The sequence below is a fragment of the Salvelinus fontinalis genome, unplaced genomic scaffold (genome assembly GCF_029448725.1).
Source record: "Salvelinus fontinalis isolate EN_2023a unplaced genomic scaffold, ASM2944872v1 scaffold_0124, whole genome shotgun sequence".
Taxonomy (NCBI): Eukaryota; Metazoa; Chordata; class Actinopteri; order Salmoniformes; family Salmonidae; genus Salvelinus; species Salvelinus fontinalis.
Genome location: NW_026600333.1, coordinates 120210 through 134456, shown reverse-complemented (window position 1 = coordinate 134456; position 14247 = coordinate 120210). Strand labels below are relative to the sequence as shown.

At 41.1% G+C, this 14247-nt stretch overlaps 1 protein-coding gene across 2 annotated transcripts in view; it reads right to left on the bottom strand.

Annotated features, from left to right (window-relative positions):
- Window positions 1-3932: 3932 nt before the first annotated feature.
- Window positions 3933-14247, bottom strand: part of LOC129843356 (islet cell autoantigen 1-like protein) — a 99930-nt gene continuing 89615 nt past the window's right edge. The window contains exons 13-18 of one of the 2 annotated variants that reach the window (XM_055912055.1): window positions 8847-8945; window positions 5897-8343; window positions 5575-5628; window positions 4924-5036; window positions 4487-4653; window positions 3933-4041 (exon numbers count right to left, since the gene is read on the bottom strand). In XM_055912055.1, the coding sequence (XP_055768030.1) occupies window positions 8228-8343; window positions 8847-8945 (215 nt within the window). In that variant the 3' untranslated portion in view covers window positions 3933-4041; window positions 4487-4653; window positions 4924-5036; window positions 5575-5628; window positions 5897-8227. Of the gene's footprint in view, window positions 4042-4486; window positions 4654-4923; window positions 5037-5096; window positions 5351-5574; window positions 5629-5896; window positions 8344-8846; window positions 8946-14247 lie in introns of those variants that run through there. The other variant, XM_055912054.1, reaches the window with a different exon arrangement.

Here is a 14247-nt window from a genome sequence, read left to right as displayed (position 1 = left end):
GTATAAATCCTACCTGCTGAAGGGGCTGTATGGTAGTATTAGCAGTACAGTACAGTACAGTACAGTATAAATCCTACCTGCTGAAGGGGCTGTATGGTAGTATTAGCAGTACAGTACAGTATAAATCCTACCTGCTGAAGGGGCTGTATGGTAGTATTAGCAGTACAGTACAGTATAAATCCTACCTGCTGAAGGGGCTGTATGGTAGTATTAGCAGTACAGTACAGTATAAATCCTACCTGCTGAAGGGGCTGTATGGTAGTATTAGCAGTACAGTACAGTATAAATCCTACCTGCTGAAGGGGCTGTATGGTAGTATTAGCAGTACAGTACAGTATAAATCCTACCTGCTGAAGGGGCTGTATGGTAGTATTAGCAGTACAGTACAGTATAAATCCTACCTGCTGAAGGGGCTGTATGGTAGTATTAGCAGTACAGTACAGTATAAATCCTACCTGCTGAAGGGGCTGTATGGTAGTATTAGCAGTACAGTACAGTATAAATCCTACCTGCTGAAGGGGCTGTATGGTAGTATTAGCAGTACAGTACAGTATAAATCCTACCTGCTGAAGGGGCTGTATGGTAGTATTAGCAGTACAGTACAGTATAAATCCTACCTGCTGAAGGGGCTGTATGGTAGTATTAGCAGTACAGTACAGTATAAATCCTACCTGCTGAAGGGGCTGTATGGTAGTATTAGCAGTACAGTACAGTATAAATCCTACCTGCTGAAGGGGCTGTATGGTAGTATTAGCAGTACAGTACAGTATAAATCCTACCTGCTGAAGGGGCTGTATGGTAGTATTAGCAGTACAGTACAGTATAAATCCTACCTGCTGAAGGGGCTGTATGGTAGTATTAGCAGTACAGTACAGTATAAATCCTACCTGCTGAAGGGGCTGTATGGTAGTATTAGCAGTACAGTACAGTATAAATCCTACCTGCTGAAGGGGCTGTATGGTAGTATTAGCAGTACAGTACAGTATAAATCCTACCTGCTGAAGGGGCTGTATGGTAGTATTAGCAGTACAGTACAGTATAAATCCTACCTGCTGAAGGGGCTGTATGGTAGTATTAGCAGTACAGTACAGTATAAATCCTACCTGCTGAAGGGGCTGTATGGTAGTATTAGCAGTACAGTACAGTATAAATCCTACCTGCTGAAGGGGCTGTATGGTAGTATTAGCAGTACAGTACAGTATAAATCCTACCTGCTGAAGGGGCTGTATGGTAGTATTAGCAGTACAGTACAGTATAAATCCTACCTGCTGAAGGGGCTGTATGGTAGTATTAGCAGTACAGTACAGTATAAATCCTACCTGCTGAAGGGGCTGTATGGTAGTATTAGCAGTACAGTACAGTATAAATCCTACCTGCTGAAGGGGCTGTATGGTAGTATTAGCAGTACAGTACAGTATAAATCCTACCTGCTGAAGGGGCTGTATGGTAGTATTAGCAGTACAGTACAGTATAAATCCTACCTGCTGAAGGGGCTGTATGGTAGTATTAGCAGTACAGTACAGTATAAATCCTACCTGCTGAAGGGGCTGTATGGTAGTATTAGCAGTACAGTACAGTATAAATCCTACCTGCTGAAGGGGCTGTATGGTAGTATTAGCAGTACAGTACAGTATAAATCCTACCTGCTGAAGGGGCTGTATGGTAGTATTAGCAGTACAGTACAGTATAAATCCTACCTGCTGAAGGGGCTGTATGGTAGTATTAGCAGTACAGTACAGTATAAATCCTACCTGCTGAAGGGGCTGTATGGTAGTATTAGCAGTACAGTACAGTATAAATCCTACCTGCTGAAGGGGCTGTATGGTAGTATTAGCAGTACAGTAGTACAGTATAAATCCTACCTGCTGAAGGGGATGTATGGTAGTATTAGCAGTACAGTAGTACAGTACAGTATAAATCCTACCTGCTAAAGGGGCTGTATGGTAGTATTAGCAGTACAGTACAGTACAGTACAGTATAAATCCTACCTGCTGAAGGGGCTGTATGGTAGTATTAGCAGTACAGTACAGTATAAATCCTACCTGCTGAAGGGGCTGTATGGTAGTATTAGCAGTACAGTACAGTATAAATCCTACCTGCTGAAGGGGCTGTATGGTAGTATTAGCAGTACAGTACAGTATAAATCCTACCTGCTGAAGGGGCTGTATGGTAGTATTAGCAGTACAGTACAGTATAAATCCTACCTGCTGAAGGGGCTGTATGGTAGTATTAGCAGTACAGTAGTACAGTATAAATCCTACCTGCTGAAGGGGCTGTATGGTAGTATTAGCAGTACAGTACAGTATAAATCCTACCTGCTGAAGGGGCTGTATGGTAGTATTAGCAGTACAGTACAGTATAAATCCTACCTGCTGAAGGGGCTGTATGGTAGTATTAGCAGTACAGTACAGTATAAATCCTACCTGCTGAAGGGGCTGTATGGTAGTATTAGCAGTACAGTACAGTATAAATCCTACCTGCTGAAGGGGCTGTATGGTAGTATTAGCAGTACAGTACAGTATAAATCCTACCTGCTGAAGGGGCTGTATGGTAGTATTAGCAGTACAGTACAGTATAAATCCTACCTGCTGAAGGGGCTGTATGGTAGTATTAGCAGTACAGTACAGTACAGTACAGTATAAATCCTACCTGCTGAAGGGGCTGTATGGTAGTATTAGCAGTACAGTACAGTATAAATCCTACCTGCTGAAGGGGCTGTATGGTAGTATTAGCAGTACAGTACAGTATAAATCCTACCTGCTGAAGGGGCTGTATGGTAGTATTAGCAGTACAGTAGTACAGTACAGTATAAATCCTACCTGCTGAAGGGGCTGTATGGTAGTATTAGCAGTACAGTACAGTATAAATCCTACCTGCTGAAGGGGCTGTATGGTAGTTTTAGCAGTACAGTACAGTATAAATCCTACCTGCTAAAGGGGCTGTATGGTAGTATTAGCAGTACAGTAGTACAGTACAGTATAAATCCTACCTGCTGAAGGGGCTGTATGGTAGTATTAGCAGTACAGTAGTACAGTATAAATCCTACCTGCTGAAGGGGCTGTATGGTAGTATTAGTAGTACAGTACAGTATAAATCCTACCTGCTGAAGGGGCTGTATGGTAGTATTAGCAGTACAGTACAGTATAAATCCTACCTGCTGAAGGGGCTGTATGGTAGTATTAGCAGTACAGTACAGTATAAATCCTACCTGCTGAAGGGGCTGTATGGTAGTATTAGCAGTACAGTACAGTACAGTATAAATCCTACCTGCTGAAGGGGCTGTATGGTAGTATTAGCAGTACAGTACAGTATAAATCCTACCTGCTGAAGGGGCTGTATGGTAGTATTAGCAGTACAGTACAGTATAAATCCTACCTGCTAAAGGGGCTGTATGGTAGTATTAGCAGTACAGTACAGTATAAATCCTACCTGCTGAAGGGGCTGTATGGTAGTATTAGCAGTACAGTACAGTATAAATCCTACCTGCTAAAGGGGCTGTATGGTAGTATTAGCAGTACAGTACAGTATAAATCCTACCTGCTGAAGGGGCTGTATGGTAGTATTAGCAGTACAGTACAGTATAAATCCTACCTGCTGAAGGGGCTGTATGGTAGTATTAGCAGTACAGTACAGTACAGTATAAATCCTACCTGCTGAAGGGGCTGTATGGTAGTATTAGCAGTACAGTAGTACAGTACAGTATAAATCCTACCTGCTGAAGGGGCTGTATGGTAGTATTAGCAGTACAGTACAGTATAAATCCTACCTGCTGAAGGGGCTGTATGGTAGTATTAGCAGTACAGTACAGTATAAATCCTACCTGCTGAAGGGGCTGTATGGTAGTATTAGCAGTACAGTACAGTATAAATCCTACCTGCTGAAGGGGCTGTATGGTAGTATTAGCAGTACAGTACAGTATAAATCCTACCTGCTGAAGGGGCTGTATGGTAGTATTAGCAGTACAGTACAGTATAAATCCTACCTGCTGAAGGGGCTGTATGGTAGTATTAGCAGTACAGTACAGTACAGTATAAATCCTACCTGCTAAAGGGGCTGTATGGTAGTATTAGCAGTACAGTACAGTACAGTATAAATCCTACCTGCTGAAGGGGCTGTATGGTAGTATTAGCAGTACAGTACAGTATAAATCCTACCTGCTGAAGGGGCTGTATGGTAGTATTAGCAGTACAGTACAGTATAAATCCTACCTGCTGAAGGGGCTGTATGGTAGTATTAGCAGTACAGTACAGTATAAATCCTACCTGCTGAAGGGGCTGTATGGTAGTATTAGCAGTACAGCAGTACAGTACAGTATAAATCCTACCTGCTGAAGGGGCTGTATGGTAGTATTAGCAGTACAGTACAGTATAAATCCTACCTGCTGAAGGGGCTGTATGGTAGTATTAGCAGTACAGTACAGTATAAATCCTACCTGCTGAAGGGGCTGTATGGTAGTATTAGCAGTACAGTACAGTATAAATCCTACCTGCTGAAGGGGCTGTATGGTAGTATTAGTAGTACAGTACAGTATAAATCCTACCTGCTGAAGGGGCTGTATGGTAGTATTAGCAGTACAGTACAGTATAAATCCTACCTGCTGAAGGGGCTGTATGGTAGTATTAGCAGTACAGTACAGTACAGTATAAATCCTACCTGCTGAAGGGGCTGTATGGTAGTATTAGTAGTACAGTACAGTATAAATCCTACCTGCTGAAGGGGCTGTATGGTAGTATTAGCAGTACAGTACAGTATAAATCCTACCTGCTGAAGGGGCTGTATGGTAGTATTAGCAGTACAGTACAGTATAAATCCTACCTGCTGAAGGGGCTGTATGGTAGTATTAGCAGTACAGTACAGTATAAATCCTACCTGCTGAAGGGGCTGTATGGTAGTATTAGCAGTACAGTACAGTATAAATCCTACCTGCTAAAGGGGCTGTATGGTAGTATTAGCAGTACAGTACAGTATAAATCCTACCTGCTGAAGGGGCTGTATGGTAGTATTAGCAGTACAGTACAGTACAGTATAAATCCTACCTGCTGAAGGGGCTGTATGGTAGTATTAGCAGTACAGTACAGTATAAATCCTACCTGCTGAAGGGGCTGTATGGTAGTATTAGTAGTACAGTATAAATCCTACCTGCTGAAGGGGCTGTATGGTAGTATTAGCAGTACAGTACAGTATAAATCCTACCTGCTGAAGGGGCTGTATGGTAGTATTAGTAGTACAGTATAAATCCTACCTGCTGAAGGGGCTGTATGGTAGTATTAGCAGTACAGTACAGTATAAATCCTACCTGCTAAAGGGGCTGTATGGTAGTATTAGCAGTACAGTACAGTATAAATCCTACCTGCTGAAGGGGCTGTATGGTAGTATTAGCAGTACAGTACAGTATAAATCCTACCTGCTGAAGGGGCTGTATGGTAGTATTAGCAGTACAGTAGTACAGTACAGTATAAATCCTACCTGCTGAAGGGGCTGTATGGTAGTATTAGCAGTACAGTACAGTATAAATCCTACCTGCTGAAGGGGCTGTATGGTAGTATTAGCAGTACAGTACAGTATAAATCCTACCTGCTGAAGGGGCTGTATGGTAGTATTAGTAGTACAGTACAGTATAAATCCTACCTGCTGAAGGGGCTGTATGGTAGTTTTAGCAGTACAGTAGTACAGTACAGTATAAATCCTACCTGCTGAAGGGGCTGTATGGTAGTATTAGTAGTACAGTATAAATCCTACCTGCTGAAGGGGCTGTATGGTAGTATTAGCAGTACAGTACAGTATAAATCCTACCTGCTGAAGGGGCTGTATGGTAGTATTAGTAGTACAGTATAAATCCTACCTGCTGAAGGGGCTGTATGGTAGTATTAGCAGTACAGTACAGTATAAATCCTACCTGCTAAAGGGGCTGTATGGTAGTATTAGCAGTACAGTACAGTATAAATCCTACCTGCTGAAGGGGCTGTATGGTAGTATTAGCAGTACAGTACAGTATAAATCCTACCTGCTGAAGGGGCTGTATGGTAGTATTAGCAGTACAGTAGTACAGTACAGTATAAATCCTACCTGCTGAAGGGGCTGTATGGTAGTATTAGCAGTACAGTACAGTATAAATCCTACCTGCTGAAGGGGCTGTATGGTAGTATTAGCAGTACAGTACAGTATAAATCCTACCTGCTGAAGGGGCTGTACGACGATACAGCCCGTAGCAGTGGTATACTGGTCCTATAGCACCAACCCAGAAGGGCCTTACTGCTATTCTATACTGGTCATATACCACCAACCCAGAAGGCCTTACTGCTATTCTATACTGGTCATATACCACCAAGCCAGAAGGCCTTACTGCTATTCTAAACTGGTCATATACCACCAACCCAGAAGGCCTTACTGCTATTCTAAACTGGTCCTATACCACCAACCCAGAAGGCCTTACTGCTATTCTAAACTGGTCATATACCACCAACCCAGAAGGACCTTACTGCTATTCTAAACTGGTCCTATACCACCAACCCAGAAGGCCTTACTGCTATTCTAAACTGGTCATATACCACCAACCCAGAAGGGCCTTACTGCTATTCTAAACTGGTCCTATACCACCAACCCAGAAGGCCTTACTGCTATTCTAAACTGGTCATATACCACCAACCCAGAAGGACCTTACTGCTATTCTAAACTGGTCCTATAGCACCAACCCAGAAGGGCCTTACTGCTATTCTAAACTGGTCCTATACCACCAACCCAGAAGGGCCTTACTGCTATTCTAAACTGGTCCTATACCACCAACCCAGAAGGCCTTACTGCTATTCTAAACTGGTCCTATACCACCAACCCAGAAGGGCCTTACTGCTATTCTAAACTGGTCCTATACCAACAGAAGGGCCTTACTGCTATTCTATACTGGTCCTATACCACCAACCCAGAAGGGCCTTACTGCTATTCTAAACTGGTCATATAGCACCAACCCAGAAGGGCCTTACTGCTATTCTATACTGGTCATATACCACCAACCCAGAAGGCCTTACTGCTATTCTAAACTGGTCATATACCACCAACCCAGAAGGCCTTACTGCTATTCTAAACTGGTCCTATACCACCAACCCAGAAGGACCTTACTGCTATTCTAAACTGGTCATATACCACCAACCCAGAAGGCCTTACTGCTATTCTATACTGGTCATATACCACCAACCCAGAAGGGCCTTACTGCTATTCTAAACTGGTCCTATACCACCAACCCAGAAGGGCCTTACTGCTATTCTAAACTGGTCCTATACCACCAACCCAGAAGGGCCTTACTGCTATTCTAAACTGGTCCTATAGCACCAACCCAGAAGGGCCTTACTGCTATTCTATACTGGTCATATACCACCAACCCAGAAGGGCCTTACTGCTATTCTAAACTGGTCCTATACCACCAACCCAGAAGGCCTTACTGCTATTCTAAACTGGTCATATACCACCAACCCAGAAGGCCTTACTGCTATTCTAAACTGGTCATATAGCACCAGAAGGGCCTTACTGCTATTCTAAACTGGTCCTATACCACCAACCCAGAAGGCCTTACTGCTATTCTAAACTGGTCCTATACCACCAACCCAGAAGGCCTTACTGCTATTCTAAACTGGTCCTATACCACCAACCCAGAAGGCCTTACTGCTATTCTAAACTGCTCACCCACATAAACAGCAGGTCAACTAGGAGTCGTGTCATACCTGTGGTATAGCGTCTGATAATACACACGACTGGAATGCTGTTTCAGCCAATCAGAATTCAGGACCCAAACTACCCGCTTTATAATTAGTATTATAGACCATGTCACTGGTAGAGCCCGGTCCGGTGTTAGGTTGTTGGGCCAACCAATCAGGTGTTAGGTTGTTGGGCCAACCAATCAGGTGTTAGGTTGTTGGGCCAACCAATCGGGTGTTAGGTTCTACATTATATCGCTAAGGTTAAGCCCAACCCCCTATAGTACATATCCTGTATAGAAAGGACATTCATCTCAGTCAAATCCTCCTCTATCATCAATATAGAGTATTACAGACATTACAAAGTATACAGTAACTACACACCCCCCCCCCCTCCCCCCTCCTCTATCATCAATATAGAATATTACAGACGTTACAAAGTATACAGTAACTACACACACACACACACACACACACACACACACACACACACACACACACACACACACACACACACACACACACACACCCCCCCCCCCCCCTCAGGCATTGAGGATCTCGTCTTCAGAGCGTCCGATGGCGTCAGGGTTAGAGAGGGGGTCCAGATCAGCAAACAGGTTGAACCATGCAGACATGTCCCGCGGTGCCCCTTTAGGAACTAGACACACACACACACAGACACACACACACACACACACACGCACACGCACACGCACACAGACACAGACACAGACACACACAGACACACACACACACACACACACACACACACAGACACACAGATACACACACACACACACACACACACACACACACACACACAGACACAGACACACACACACAGACACACACACACACACACAGACACACACACATACAGATACACAGATACACAGATACACACACACACACAGACACAGACACAGACACAGACACAGACAGACACAGACAGACACACAGACACAGACACACACACAGACACACACACACACAGACACACACACAGACACACACACAGACACACACACACACACACACACACACACACACACACACACACACACACACACACACACACACACACACACACACCTTGAATGTGGTGAACTGGTACTGTGGGGCACATTTGAACAGCAAGCCTCACAAACCACACCCTCTCACCATTGGCTGTTGACTTTGGACCACCCTTAGCTGACTGGACCTGGCCGGACACTGGGGACTGTAGGGGCGGAGCCTGGAACATGGGAGGCGTCGCCCAGCCTGAGAGACAGAAGGACAGAGGATGAGGGAGGATAGGAAAGGAGGGAGAGGAGACAAAGGAATGTGATGTCATCATTCTTCCAGGAAGAAGAGAAGACTGAACATAACAAGCTGATAAGAATGTACTAGAACTGGAGACAAACTATCTGTTTCTAGATGACACTAGAACTGGAGACAAACTATCTGTTTCTAGATGACACTAGAACTGGAGACAAACTATCTGTTTCTAGATGACACTAGAACTGGAGACAAACTATATGTTTCTAGATGATACTAGAACTGGAGACAAACTATCTGTTTCTAGATGACACTAGAACTGGAGACAAACTATATGTTTCTAGATGATACTAGAACTGGAGACAAACTATCTGTTTATAGAACTGGAGACAAACTATCTGTTTATAGAACTGGAGACAAACTATCAGTTTCTAGATGACACTAGAACTGGAGACAAACTATCAGTTTCTAGAACTGGATACAAACTATCAGTTTCTAGATGACACTAGAACTGGAGACAAACTATCAGTTTCTAGAACTGGATACAAACTATCAGTTTCTAGATGATACTAGAACTGGAGACAAACTATCTGTTTCTAGATGACACTAGAACTGGATACAAACTATCAGTTTCTAGAACTGGATACAAACTATCAGTTTCTGGAACTGGAGACAAACTATCAGTTTCTAGATGACACTAGAACTGGAGACAAACTATCTGTTTCTAGATGACACTAGAACTGGATACAAACTATCAGTTTCTAGAACTGGAGACAAACTATCAGTTTCTAGAACTTAAGACAAACTATCAGTTTCTAGAACTGGAGACAAACTATCAGTTTGTAGAACTGGAGACAAACTATCTGTTTCTAGATGACACTAGAACTGGAGACAAACTATCAGTTTGTAGAACTGGAGACAAACTATCAGTTTCTAGATGATACTAGAACTGGAGACAAAGTATCAGTTTCTAGATGATACTAGAACTGGAGACAAACTATCTGTTTCTAGATGACACTAGAACTGGAGACAAACTATCTGTTTCTAGATGATACTAGAACTGGAGACAAAGTATCAGTTTCTAGATGATACTAGAACTGGAGACAAACTATCTGTTTCTAGATGATACTAGAACTGAAGACAAACTATCCGTTTCTAGATGACACTAGAACTGAAGACAAACTATCAGTTTCTAGATGATACTAGAACTGGAGACAAAGTATCAGTTTCTAGATGATACTAGAACTGGAGACAAACTATCTGTTTCTAGATGATACTAGAACTGAAGACAAACTATCAGTTTCTAGATGACACTAGAACTGAAGACAAACTATCAGTTTCTAGATGATACTAGAACTGGAGACAAACTATCAGTTTCTAGATGATACTAGAACTGGAGACAAACTATCTGTTTCTAGATGATACTAGAACTGGAGACAAACTATCTGTTTCTAGATGATACTAGAACTGGAGACAAACTATCTGTTTCTAGATGATACTAGAAATGGAGAAAAAGTATCAGTTTCTAGATGATACTAGAACTGGAGACAAAATATCTGTTTCTAGATGATACTAGAACTGAAGACAAACTATCTGTTTCTAGATGATACTAGAACTGAAGACAAACTATCAGTTTCTAGATGACACTAGAACTGAAGACAAACTATCAGTTTCTAGATGATACTAGAACTGGAGACAAACTATCAGTTTCTAGATGATACTAGAACTGGAGACAAACTATCAGTTTCTAGATGATACTAGAACTGGAGACAAACTATCAGTTTCTAGATGACACTAGAACGGGAGACAAACTATCAGTTTCTAGATGACACTAGAACTGGAGACAAACTATCAGTTTCTAGAACTGGAGACAAACTATCAGTTTCTAGAACTGGAGACAAACTATCAGATTCTAGAACTGGAGACAAACTATCAGATTCTAGAACTGGAGACAAACTATCAGATTCTAGAACTGGAGACAAACTATCAGTTTCTAGAACTGGAGACAAACTATCAGTTTCTAGATGATACTAGAACTGGAGACAAACTATCAGTTTCTAGAACTGGAGACAAACTATCAGTTTCTAGATGATACTAGAACTGGAGACAAACTATCAGATTCTAGAACTGGAGACAAACTATCAGATTCTAGAACTGGAGACAAACTATCAGTTTCTAGAACTGGAGACAAACTATCAGTTTCTAGATGACACTAGAACTGGAGACAAACTATCAGATTCTAGAACTGGAGACAAACTATCAGTTTCTAGATGATACTAGAACTGGAGACAAACTATCAGTTTCTAGATGACACTAGAACTGGAGACAAACTATCAGTTTCTAGAACTGGAGACAAACTATCAGTTTCTAGAACTGGAGACAAACTATCAGTTTCTAGAACTGGAGACAAACTATCAGTTTCTAGAACTGGAAACAAACTATCAGATTCTAGAACTGGAGACAAACTATCTGTTTCTAGAACTGGAGACAAACTATCAGTTTCTAGATGATACTAGAACTGGAGACAAACTATCAGTTTCTAGATAATACTAGAACTGGAGACAAACTATCAGTTTCTAGAACTGGAGACAAACTATCAGTTTATAGATGATACTAGAACTGGAGACAAACTATCAGTTTCTAGAACTGGAGACAAACTATCAGTTTCTAGATGACACTAGAACTGGAGACAAACTATCAGTTTCTAGAACTGGAGACAAACTATCAGTTTCTAGATGACACTAGAACTGGAGACAAACTATCAGTTTCTAGATGACACTAGAACTGGAGACAAACTATCAGTTTCTAGATGATACTAGAACTGGAGACAAACTATCAGTTTCTAGATGACACTAGAACTGGAGACAAACTATCAGTTTCTAGAACTGGAGACAAACTATCAGTTTCTAGATGACACTAGAACTGGAGACAAACTATCAGTTTTTAGATGACACTAGAACTGGAGACAAACTATCAGTTTCTAGATGATACTAGAACTGGAGACAAACTATCAGTTTCTAGAACTGGAGACAAACTATCAGTTTCTAGAACTGGAGACAAACTATCAGTTTATAGATGATACTAGAACTGGAGACAAACTATCAGTTTCTAGAACTGGAGACAAACTATCAGTTTCTAGAACTGGAGACAAACTATCAGTTTCTAGATGATACTAGAACTGGAGACAAACTATCTGTTTCTAGAACTGGAGACAAACTATCAGTTTCTAGATGATACTAGAACTGGAGACAAACTATCAGTTTCTAGAACTGGAGACAAACTATCAGTTTCTAGATGATACTAGGACTGGAGACAAACTATCAGTTTCTAGATGACACTAGAACTGGAGACAAACTATCTGTTTCTAGTTCTGGAGACAAACTATCTGTTTCTAGATGACACTAGAACTGGATACAAACTATCTGTTTCTAGAACTGGATCCAAACTATCAGTTTCTAGATGACACTAGAACTGGAGACAAACTATCTGTTTCTAGAACTGGAGACAAACTATCTGTTTCTAGATGACACTAGAACTGGATACAAACTATCTGTTTCTAGAACTGGATCCAAACCATCAGTTTCTAGATGACACTAGAACTGGAGACAAACTATCAGTTTCTAGAACTGGAGACAAACTATCTGTTTCTAGAACTGGAGACAAACTATCAGTTTCTAGAACTGGAGACAAACTATCAGTTTCTAGAACTGGAGACAAACTATCAGTTTTTAGATGATACTAGAACTGGAGACAAACTATCAGTTTCTAGATGATACTAGAACTGGAGACAAACTATCAGTTTCTAGATGATACTAGAACTGGAGACAAACTATCAGTTTCTAGATAATACTAGAACTGGAGACAAACTATCAGTTTCTAGAACTGGAGACAAACTATCAGTTTATAGATGATACTAGAACTGGAGACAAACTATCAGTTTCTAGAACTGGAGACAAACTATCAGTTTCTAGATGACACTAGAACTGGAGACAAACTATCAGTTTCTAGAACTGGAGACAAACTATCAGTTTCTAGATGACACTAGAACTGGAGACAAACTATCAGTTTCTAGATGACACTAGAACCGGAGACAAACTATCAGTTTCTAGATGATACTAGAACTGGAGACAAACTATCAGTTTCTAGATGACACTAGAACTGGAGACAAACTATCAGTTTCTAGATGATACTAGAACTGGAGACAAACTATCAGTTTCTAGATGACACTAGAACTGGAGACAAACTATCAGTTTCTAGATGACACTAGAACTGGAGACAAACTATCAGTTTCTAGAACTGGAGACAAACTATCAGTTTCTAGATGACACTAGAACTGGAGACAAACTATCAGTTTCTAGATGACACTAGAACTGGAGACAAACTATCAGTTTCTAGATGATACTAGAACTGGAGACAAACTATCAGTTTCTAGAACTGGAGACAAACTATCAGTTTATAGATGATACTAGAACTGGAGACAAACTATCAGTTTCTAGAACTGGAGACAAACTATCAGTTTCTAGAACTGGAGACAAACTATCCGTTTATAGATGATACTAGAACTGGAGACAAACTATCAGTTTCTAGAACTGGAGACAAACTATCAGTTTCTAGATGATACTAGAACTGGAGACAAACTATCAGTTTCTAGATGACACTAGAACTGGAGACAAACTATCTGTTTCTAGAACTGGAGACAAACTATCTGTTTCTAGATGACACTAGAACTGGATACAAACTATCTGTTTCTAGAACTGGATCCAAACTATCAGTTTCTAGATGACACTAGAACTGGAGACAAACTATCTGTTTCTAGAACTGGAGACAAACTATCTGTTTCTAGATGACACTAGAACTGGATACAAACTATCTGTTTCTAGAACTGGATCCAAACTATCAGTTTCTAGATGACACTAGAACTGGAGACAAACTATCAGTTTCTAGAACTGGAGACAAACTATCTGTTTCTAGAACTGGAGACAAACTATCAGTTTCTAGAACTGGAGACAAACTATCAGTTTCTAGAACTGGAGACAAACTATCAGTTTTTAGATGATACTAGAACTGGAGACAAACTATCAGTTTCTAGATGATACTAGAACTGGAGACAAACTATCAGTTTCTAGATGATACTAGAACTGGAGACAAACTATCAGTTTCTAGAACTGGAGACAAACTATCAGTTTTTAGATGATACTAGAACTGGAGACAAACTATCAGTTTCTAGATGATACTAGAACTGGAGACAAACTATCAGTTTATAGCACTGGAGACAAACTATCAGTTTGTAGAACTGGAGACAAAC